This window comes from Octopus bimaculoides, chromosome 7 (genome assembly GCF_001194135.2).
Source record: "Octopus bimaculoides isolate UCB-OBI-ISO-001 chromosome 7, ASM119413v2, whole genome shotgun sequence".
Classification (NCBI taxonomy): Eukaryota; Metazoa; Mollusca; class Cephalopoda; order Octopoda; family Octopodidae; genus Octopus; species Octopus bimaculoides.
In genome coordinates, this window is record NC_068987.1 from 14002811 (window position 1) to 14014348 (window position 11538).

Sequence of the window (11538 nt, forward strand, 5' to 3'; positions counted from 1 at the left end):
TTATGCATATACATACACATGCATACATACATACAATATATATATATATATATATATATATGCACACACACACACACACACACACACACATACTGGGTGCCCACAATCTTTGTTGGCCCTCCTAGACCAGCATGATTGGTGCTATCAATGTTCTTGAACTTTTGTAAGGCAACACTTGCGGTTAAAAAAACATGAGCATATGAACAGGGAGGGAATGCCAGAGAGCGAATGTTTTGGGAAGGAAGGACTGAGTGTATTGTGTGTGTATAAGTGCATGCACACGTGCACACACAATGATTGAAAATGGGTAGGTGGAAACTGTAAACAAGCCCACCGTATGGACTGCAATTATATATATTTACCTGTAATTCAAAAGGTACAGCCTTGTGGTACACAGTGTCACACTGATTTTGTCTAAGATATATGTTAAGGCTACACATGAAAGTGGAATACTCAGCCACTTATATGCTCATCATTGAAACCAACTAAGAATCACTGACACACACGTGTATATGCATGTATATACATACATTTTTCTACATCTGCTTTGATATGGATATGAGTGTGTGTGCATGCACACACACACAGAATTGCATAGAATATTTTTTTTTTAATTGTCTTCAGTATTAGTGGAATGGTCAAGAAGAATATTTTAAGATAGAATATCATATACAAAATCGCCCAGTGGCAGCATTAAGGAGCATAACTTTTCTCCTTCCTTTCATAAAAATATCAACATAAATATCAGTGGCTTAGTAGACATGAGATCTGAATTACTAAGGAGGGGGGGATCACATTTAGTTTAAATAAGAGAGAGAGAGAGGGAGAGAGAGAGAGAGAGAGAGAGAGAGAGAGAGAGAGAGAGAGAGAATGAGAACAAAAGAATATTTCAAAAATATCCAAACACTGAAGTAAATGACCATCTCCAAAGAACGGATTGCTTATGTTATCCTTGCTTTTTAACATTAATATTTTAATAAACTAAACTCGGCACAATTTATATACTAAAGTTCAAAAACACATGAATTTATAAACACTGTTCTTTTAATTTATGTTGTCTGACTAGGTGTGTGTGTGTATACATTACACACACATATATATATAGATAGATACATAGAGACGCACACACACACACACACATATATTTATATATAGGGCCAACTGTGGATGAAGAGGAAGTAAAAATAAACTTAAGTAGCCCGGTCTTCTCTCTTCATTATATTAATGTACTTGGTCAATTGACCCTGGAAGTTGACTGATGGAATTTGTACAAAAATCAGAAAGGGTCAAAATTAGATATTGATAAATACTAAAAATAGTTTAGTGCCATGCTTGTATTCTGCCAATTCATTACCATTTTTACTGCTATGATAATCAGAATAAGAAGTTTAAACTTTTCATGGTCATATTTCTAGCTTTTCCCAAAATCATTTTGAAAATACTCAAGAATTTGGAGTGATTTAAGTAAAATAATTGTTGTCTGTCATTACCAAGTTGGTTTAGAATATAAATGGCCAAAATATTCTCCTATAAAATTATGATGTAAAGTTTTAATCTAAATATGAACATGTTAAAATGAACAATTTCATATCACAGGACAAAATAAAGTCCAAATTTGTTTCAAAGGAATCAATAAACTTCTCTTTGACTAGTCTGGTTGCTTCCTTGTTGAATTCATGAACAGAATTAGTGAAATTAAACTAACTTGTCTTTACCAAGAAAATAGTGATACCATACGTACCAGTTTTATCAATTTCTTAGAGTGCATGTACCAATTTTTTAAATGTGCTTATTATAGTACAAGGACTAGCTTAAAAAGAAGTCATACTGCTTTAGTGAATGTGGCAGTGACCATTCAATTGAAGAGTCATGAGTTCAATTCTAACTAAGTCCAATCTAGAAAAAACAGTCTGTAGGAACAGAAAGAGAGCAATTCCAATGTTGAAATTAAGTCTATATGCTTCTTTCTGAACAGCATCGTAGCATTGAAAATTTAAGAGACATTGAAATCCCAATGATCCTGATATCATCTGCAGTAGTTTCTTTCTCATTGCATGCCCCACAAACTTAAGAGAGGACTTGAAACTTGAACGTAACCTTCTAAGCAACAGAAACACTCGATTATACAGTGCTTCCACTTATCTACAGCGATAAACTTGACATATGAATGGAGACCAGTATTCTGTAGCATTAACTGAAACAGCAAGAGTTATGTGTCTTTGACCAGAACACAACACAGGTGGTGATGAGATTAAAAACAAAAAAAAATGTCAATCTCTTTAAACTAGCAAGCAATCCAATGTATCAAACTGACTTGACCAGCAGTGATGCTCTTACATGATAATAAACTATCAAAGTTTAGGGCATGATCTCAGCTTATGTACAGAGGCATTCACATTATGTTTAACTTGAATGAATTGTGAATGTAAAACACATTTAGTGCTTGTAAAAATATACTCCTCCTTTACCTTTCAAACTGACTCCTATAAAACATAAAATAATGATAAGTCTACTCTCCAACAATGGACAATTGAAAATAAAGTGATAAATACAGTTATAAAATATATTGCATTGCTTTGAATATTTGCTGTTATCCTATATAGAGTTCCTCTAATGGAACGCAAACATCAACAGATATATAAAGGTGTTGCTTCAGAGGATGATAAATAAGAGGTAGTATTATTTCAGTAATGAAACTAAATGTGTTCATTATTTTTTTTGTGGCAACTGAATATTATTTTCTGAAACTAAAATGATATGTATTATATAATATTAACATCATGTGTTGTGTGACAGTATAGTTAATACACTGGAATTACACTTAGCATGGTAAACAAAAAGAGCAGTAACTGCATAATATTAAGCTTCATTATCACTAAAATACTATTCTGGGGTTGGTGTAATTAACTTGCCCCTCCCATCAAAATTCCAGGCTTTGTGCGTGTAGTAGAAAGAGTTATCACTAAAATGCTGAATAAAATGAGTGAAGATTGCATAAAATTCTGGCCCCTTTATCTTTAGTAGGAAGTAATTGATATGTCTTGTATTATTGGCATGTTATGTAATAAGTCATAGTAAAAGAATATTCCACAGAATGGAAAGACAGCCTGACAGTTTTGTATATAATAGAATAGTGGGATAGTTGATAAAGAAAACACACTTCAGAAATATCTATCACACATCCCTCTTTCTCTCTATAATGTTTCTCTTTTGTTTCTTTTATTTATTCAGTTTTTTTTTATATAAATATATAAAAAATTATATGTTTCTATCTCTTTTAAAAATATGTTTAGTTTTGAACAAAGTAATAGTAAAAATGATAAAACTCTGACATTAGGAAAACAAACAAAGAAACAAGTCATTATATATATCATTATGTTGCAAATATATATGCATATGTACATACATATAAAAGAAAAAAATACGAAATGATATAAATAAAAAGTAAAATAAATAGCAGAAAATAAGAAAAGGGTTCTATTAAAAAATACTTGCAGTGAAAGACAACCTGAGAGTTTATAAAGGTTCAAAGCAAACAACCAGGGACATATTGGAGTTTTGCTTTCTCTCATTCTTTTCCTTTTTTTTTGTTTTTGTTTTTGTTGAAACCATTATTTTCAAAGACAGAAAACTTGAACAAAGAAGAACCAGAAGAATGGGGGTGAGTGGGAAAGGAATATGAATAATTGGAAGAGTCAAATTCCTTGTTGTAGACTAGATCAGAATTAAGAGGTGAAGTAGACATCTGTTAAGACATCTCATGATCATCATCATTATAGTTGTTCTGAACATACATATCACCCTTGTTCTCTTAGACTTTTCCTTTTTTTTTTTTTTTTTTTTTTTTTTTTTTTGACAGATGTCTTACACTATGAAATACTTCAACTGGTTTGCTGCTGTATAAAGGCTACTAGTTCTGTTGTTGTTCTTGAATATAGGGTCCATCACCATCTGGGAGCACTGGTACAACTGTGATAAGAGAAGATAAAACTATGAAAATACATAACAGACTGATTGATCGTTAAATGACATTTTCAACTTCCTGTCTTTACTCACTCATTATAACAGAGTTGAAATATAAATGAAAAACATCTGATTTGGCAGAGTTTCTACAGCTGGATGCCCATCCTAACGCCAACCACTCCGAGAGGCACCCACTACACTCTCGGAGTGGTTGGTGTTAGGAAGGGCATCCAGCTGTAGAAACTCTGCCAAATCAGATTGGAGCCTGGTGTAGCCATCTGGTTCACCAGTCCTCAGTCAAATCGTCCAACCCATGCTAGCATGGAAAGCAGACAGTAAACAATGAGGATGATGATGATGCAAACAGAGAAAAACTGAGTAATATCCAATATAAAGAATCTTTCATAATTCAATCTAAGTAAACTTGCTCATTTTCTTCTCCAGCATTTAAAGTTAGCCACAAATTTACTTCAATCTCTCTCTCTATCACCCCCTGAATGTGTGTGTTTATGTGTGCCTTTTGACAATAGGAAAGGCATCCAGCCATAGAAACCATGTGAAAACAGACAATGGAACTTGGTGTAACCCAGCAGCATGCCAGTTCTTGCCAGGTCGTCCAACCCATGCCAGCACGGAAAGTGGACGTTAAATGATGATCATATCTTATGATATATATGCATAAGAGTGGCCGTATGGTTAAGTTTGCTTCCTAACAGTGCCCAGCACCTTGGGAAAGTGTTTTCTACAGCGCCAGTCTGACCAAAGTCTTGTGAGTGGATTTGTCGGTGTAAAAATGAAATATGTGTTGCATGTCTGTGTACCCTTGTCTAGACATCACATGATATCTAGCACTGGAGAAATATTACCTTGCTTGCAAAAAGGGTAGGGCTGACAAGATGAAGGGAATCTGACCATAGAAAATCTGCCTCAACAAATTCTGTCCGACCCATGCATGAAAAAGTGCATGTTAAATGATGATGATGATGTGTATATCACCATCACCCTCATTACTCAACCCCTCCAGCCAATCTCGTTGCCTATGGCTACATTGGACCACTTGCACCCAGTTCATTCCACCTTCACACTCACCTCTTGTAATACTTGCCATCATCCTGTGTCACTCAGTCTACCAGCATACTCTTTTTTCTCTCACACATCCTGAGCATTGGTCATTACACTATTCCCTTGGCCACAAAGACCATCATCCACTTACTTTTTTAGTCATATTGTCTTGTGTGTGTGTGTGTGTGTACATACACCTATCTCAATATACTGCGTACTCTTATCTCTCCCACCATTCTTGTTCATGCATCTATTCTCCATGCTTCTCTGTAAAGAGGCTGGCAATCAAGCAAATATGTGAGGTTTCTTTAGTTGTGTTGAAGACATGGCTACCTCTTTAGAATAAAAAGAGCACCTCATATGCTCTGTAAAGTAGTTGATATTAGGAAGGACACCAAGTGAAAGAAAACAAGCTGTGAATGAAATATGAGTGAGATGAGGTATCCCAACACATCTAGGTGAACAGCACACTTCCCAGGTCGTGCTAACTTAGCATGTGCTTGGCAACCCATCTAACCCATGTCAGCGTGGAAAGTGGGCACTGAACAATGGTGATGCATACATATGTATGGTGTATATGTGTATGTGCAAATACAGATATGTGCAAACACACACACACACAGATATTTCATATATGCACACAAAACTGAGGAACAATATAAATTGTATTAATAGGAATGATGTAATGTTAGAGATTAAGTTAACAATTTGGGTTTTATTCTGCCAATTTGTTAGTTTTACCAAAAGCAAGCAAAATTTCCTAGATACTAGATGCATGCATACATGTATTTGTGTGTATATATTGAATTTTTCTTAATAAAGTTTAATAATACTTTTGTTCTTTTGTTTTAATTGCTGATGACTCTAAAATTAGTTGCCTTTTCTAAACTGTTAAGTGAAGTAGCTCACTTACAAATGCGCATATGTTATTAAATTAAACTGTTAGTAGCAAAAATATTTATTAAAAAATTCGAGTAGCTTTAAAAAACCAGTTAAAAGAAATGACTTTTTCACACGTAGGGATGAGAAGAAAACACAAGAAAATTTCAGATGTTTCTACAGATTGTTAATAAAAACAAAACAAAAACAAAATCAGATTCTTTAATAAATAAAACATTTAAAATAGAAAGCCAGCCAAAAAAAGATATATGCTTTGATAATGCAATGATTATCTGACAAAGTGATTTGGTTATTTTGTTCTATTATGTAATATATTAATAAGCAAATAAATAACCATACAATGGAAACATATGTAACATCATAAAATATAGGTTCCATTGGTATGCATTTTACTCTGCAACAAGTATACAACATCTTGTTACACACATTGGATTTACAGAATGCTTAATATCATGAATTAATCAGTTAATATTTCATTAATTGTATTATCAATTGGTTGATTGATAGGTAGTATTGTTGGTATTCCTTTAGAATACACTGACAACCAAAATACTTGCAAGAAGAGCTACTGAGTTAATTGCTTAGATCATAAAGATCCCTACTATTTATATATACATGAGGTGTTTTTGAAATGTTGATAAATACCCCAACAATGTTTACATTAAGCTTTCTAAAAAAAAAATTACTGAGCAGTTTGAATGTTTTTATAAAGCAGGAAGATTGATAAAGAAGAATGTGGAGGAGGGGGGGAAGGTTTGAAGAAAAAAAAGGGGTTAAAAGAAAGAAAAGAGTTTAAAAGTAATCTTACTCTGTGTGTTGTTTTGTTGAGACACCTTTCCTGAAGTTGGATCATGTACTATAGGCATAGGTACCGGAGACAACACTGCAGTTGCTGTTATATTAGAAGGAAGGTGGTGATGGTGATGGTGATGTTCTGTGTGAGGAATTACTCCATTGGGGTGCAAAATTGCTCCTGCTGCTATTGGACGGCTCTGATAGAAAGTGCCATCAAGAGGGTATAGTGTCGGTGTTATAGTTAAATAAGGCATCTCCATACCTACAGCAATCGGAAACAGCAATCTATTTTAAATCTTGCAATTGATCAATACACTTGCTAGACTATTTCTTTTGTATGCAATAAATCGGAGAATTCTCTGATCAGAAAAGGTTTTCTATTAATTTTAAACTATATTCTCATCAAGACACAGGCATGGCTGTATGGGTACAGAGTTCACTCTGTTATTATAAGGTCTATAGTTCAGTCCTTCTGCATGGCACCTTGGCCAAGTGTTTTCTACTGTAGTTTCAGGTCAATCAATGTCATGTAAGTGAAATTGGCAGACAGAAACTGTATGGTAGTCTGTAGTGTATACATATACACACACACACACACATATATATATATATATATATATCTCAAAAGTAACTGAGGTTTGAGTTAATTAGTGAACTCTTGTTTGAAACTGAATATCTTTCACATGATTTGCTGTTTATGTGCAGGTTTGTGTATTCATATGTATGAACTGAAACAATAGGGAGAAGAACATTGTGAGTGCTTTGGTCTGAGACATGCCAAAGTGTCAGCATTGGATTTGAACTCGCATAGTTCACTTTGAAAACAATAACCAGTAAGGTCAAAATTTATTACTTCAGAATATTAAGTGTTACAAATTTCACGTTGGTGTTGTCATCACTGTTGCTAATTAGTATCATCATTATGTTTTGACTTCTAAGTTTGTCTCCATACAGCATCACGTCATCTGTAAAGTCTAAAATTTCTAAAATGTAACCTCAGCTTCATCCCATACCTTCATTATATCTAATAACGATAACTTTGTTTTGATTGGCATTTTAAAAATAAACAAAATAAAAAATATCAGAAACAAACAAAACGAAAAAGTAACAGGGTTATATTAACGAACAACAAAGATGGTTAACAACAAAACAACATGAACAGGTTCAATATTAACAGTATTAGTGAATAAACTAAGAGAAATGGCAATTGTTGAGCTCTGTCCAAGTGAAAGCTGAACAGACTGTCACACTATATCCCATATGATTCATGACTGTATGTTGGAGTGTGTAGTATGGTTCTTAAGCCAAGCAAAGGCAGGTAGGTCTTGTCCAGTCATTTGGGTGACAACCTGAATGTATCTGAATGACTGAGGATGGACACTCAGATTATCTCAAATACCTGACATCTGCTTCTTTACAACTGACTTGAGGCTGCACATTGAAAGCAAGAACAAGTGCTGCCTCAAAAAACATTAACAAACAAAACAACAAAAGCAGCAAAATGCTAACATTATACATAGAATACCTGCAAAATTTTTTACAAGTTTTACATATTTCAAAACACATTTATACTTCAGATAATATGCAAATCCAGAGTATATTGGAAGAAGGTGGGCATTTATTTAGCTTTCTCTGTAAGAATATTTCTTAATACAACAATATTTAAGGCAGCAAGCTGGCAGAATCATTAGCATGCTGGGCAAAATGCTTTGCAGCATTTCACCGTCTTTATGTTCTGAGTTCAAATTCCACCAAGGTCGACTTTGTCTTTCATCCTTCCAGGATCAATAAAATAAGTACTAACTGTGAGCACTGGTTTCATCATTTATTGCAAGCCCACTCATCATTATGGAGTAAAAAAATTTCCTTGTAACTTAATAAGAAAAATGTCTACTTAATCTTTTTCCTGCAGCCTAAATCAGAACCAGCATTTAATCTCTATGGCAGAGGTTACCAACAGGAACTGTAACCTATAAGTGGTTTATTGAAGTGTTTATTGGACCTCAGACCTTTTCTAAAAAAGATTTCCAATTTAATATATTTGTGGGCCACTGAGTAGCTTTTAAATAGTATTTTGTATCATAATTTCTTTAATTTTTGCTTACATAAACATTTCTAGTGACAGAAATGAGGTGAAGATTAAATGGGATATTTTTAAATGCATGTTGTGATATAGTATGCATAGGGACCATGGGCAAATGAAAGGGGAACAAAAACCCTCTCCAAAAGTGGGCCATTACAAAAAGAAAGTTGGTCCCTGTTCTATGGGAAAAGTGATCAAAAATATTTAAAAGCTCTTATTTGAGGCTGACTGTAAGAGTAGTCCTCCATGCCACCCATTCATTCTTTTGTGGGTCCCCATAGAATCTTGAGATTAACACTAGACTGCAGATCATTTGTAAATTATATATTGCTTCTGCACTCTTTACAGCAGTGAACTATGCTTATATATAGTGCCAGTTAGAGTTTAAGTGACTTGGTTGTGAATATAGTACAGTTTCTTCAACATGACATAAACACTGACTCATTTGCTATAGATGTTGGTAGTAAGTCTCATTTTCAGATATGTACAAATTCATATATATTATATTTAATAAATATACGTTTGAACATAAAACCCATACATATGTTTAAGTGACCTAAAATTTATAACTATTAATCATTGCTATCTGCAAGTATGCATACATGTCAACATTCAATATAATAGTAATATACCAATAAAAATAAAATACACCAAAAGAAATAAAAATATCTTTCCGATAATGTAAACATTAACAATGGTAGCATTAGCATTCAACGGGTAATAAATTAATATGAACACATTAGCTATAGAAAAACACTGCGACTTTCAGTTATTTTCTTCCATAGAAAAAGAACTATGTAGGATACAGATAGGAGAAGGGAATCTCTATGTGGTCATTCAGCCTGCAAGAAATAGCAACTAAATCTCCCTCAAATTACAGGAAAAAAGAATGTATTTGATAATGTGGTTCATTATGCTAAGGAAACAGATAAAATGGCCTTGGCTGGAAAATTTAGAAATAGCAACTTAATTTCCCCCAAATTGCAGAAAAGAAGAACACGTTGGATAATGTAGTCCAGGGACAACTAATACTTTTTGAGTAAATTTGGTAGATGGAAACTGTGTGGAAGCACATAGTGAGGAGGATGTCTTGGATCAACACTGTCATTACATTTGATGGGCTATCATATGCGTGTATATGTATGTATGTGTGTGTGTGCACTTGTGTTTGTTCCCCCTTTCCACCACTTGACAACTAGTGCAGGTTTGTTTGTGTCCCCAAAAGAGGCCAACAGAATAAGTACAGAACTTAAAAAAGAAACAAGTACTGAGGTCCATTCGTTTGGCTAGACCCTTCAAGATAGAGCTGCAGCATGGCAGCAGTCCAAAGGCTAAAACAAGTAAAAGATTGCCACTTGTCAACGTTTATCAATTCACATTTGCTTTCCAAGCTGACATAGGTTGGAAGGGACATCACAGTCTGAGTTGTATTTTATTTGGGAGTTACTGTTCTCCTAGACAGTTTGAAGGACACTGTCTCATTCATGTGCTTCGATCTTTTTTTTTTCTTTTTTTTTTTCTGGCATTGCTTCTATGGTTGAATACCCAAACACCAACCATTTCACAAGAGTGTACTAAATGACTGCTTAGTTTAAAACACAAAATGAATGACAACTGAACTTGTAATCTACAACTACCACCACGCCTAATTTTGTCCAATGGTTAGCTATAGAATATAGAATGTGTTGAGATAAATTAATAGTAATAATAATAATAATAGCACTAAGACAGGACATGTGTGATACAGTAATTTCAGTTACCAAGTAAACTGATAACCTAGTTAGTGTATTTATTTATCTAATCTTTATAGTAAATTCAATGTCTATAGTCTACTAACGAGAACCTTGATTAGCAAAGTAACCTTTGTTATAATGATTCATAACAACTTGATTTACACACTATGACTTAATCTGTATACAAGTCACACTTGACTGGTTGAAGAAAAATCTTTTGTTTTTCCCTTAATCCAACAAGCTTCAACAGTCCAGAGGAGAAATGAAGAGAATTTAATTATTTATTAATTTCTTATTAGGCTATGAGGCTGTAATGTGCCTCAGTAGATCCATATACTAGTGCACAGCCTATCAGCCAGAGACATAGGCAGGTACAACAGTAAGCACAAGGTATATTTTTAACATAATATATAATCTAATTGTTACCTTATCGACACCTCAGAAGAAGTAATAAAGTTCAAGTTAAACAATAAGTGATTAATAATAGAAGAATGTATGTTACTGTTCCTAATGTAAGGATGGTACGTGGTCAAGGAAAACATCAGGATCAGCAAATTTTGACTTTACACTACATTCTTGATCTCATTATCAATAAGCTGTCCTAGCTTTCGCTTGAAAGTATTCACATTTTGTGTGGCTTTGATATCATCAGGCAAACCATTGTATGTAGAACATGCAGCAAAATCTAACATTATTTATTTATTTATTTATCAGGAAAGTGAGTATAAGATAATCCAAATATCCAGTCTTTGGTGTTTGGCTTGCCTTATCCTTTATCTTTCATCTTTTACTTGTTTCAGTCATTAAACTGCACCCATGCTGGGATACTGCCTAAAAGAATTTTTAATTGAATGAACTGACCCCGATACTTTTTTTTTTAAAGCCTGGTACTTATTCTATTGATCTCTTTTGCCGAACCACTAAACACACCAACACCAGTTGTCAAACAGTGATGGGCAACAGAGACACAAAGATACATGCATATATATATTATATATATAT

At 33.8% G+C, this 11538-nt stretch overlaps 1 protein-coding gene across 1 annotated transcript in view; it reads right to left on the reverse strand.

The window, feature by feature from the left end:
• Nucleotides 1–3817: 3817 nt before the first annotated feature.
• The window catches only part of LOC128248305 (uncharacterized), a 17528-nt gene continuing 9807 nt past the window's right edge, over nucleotides 3818–11538 (reverse strand). The window contains exons 4-5 of the mRNA XM_052969126.1: nucleotides 6734–6982; nucleotides 3818–3969 (exon numbers count right to left, since the gene is read on the reverse strand). Of these exons, the coding sequence (XP_052825086.1) occupies nucleotides 3911–3969; nucleotides 6734–6982 (308 nt within the window). The 3' untranslated portion in view covers nucleotides 3818–3910. The remainder of the gene's footprint in view (nucleotides 3970–6733; nucleotides 6983–11538) is intronic.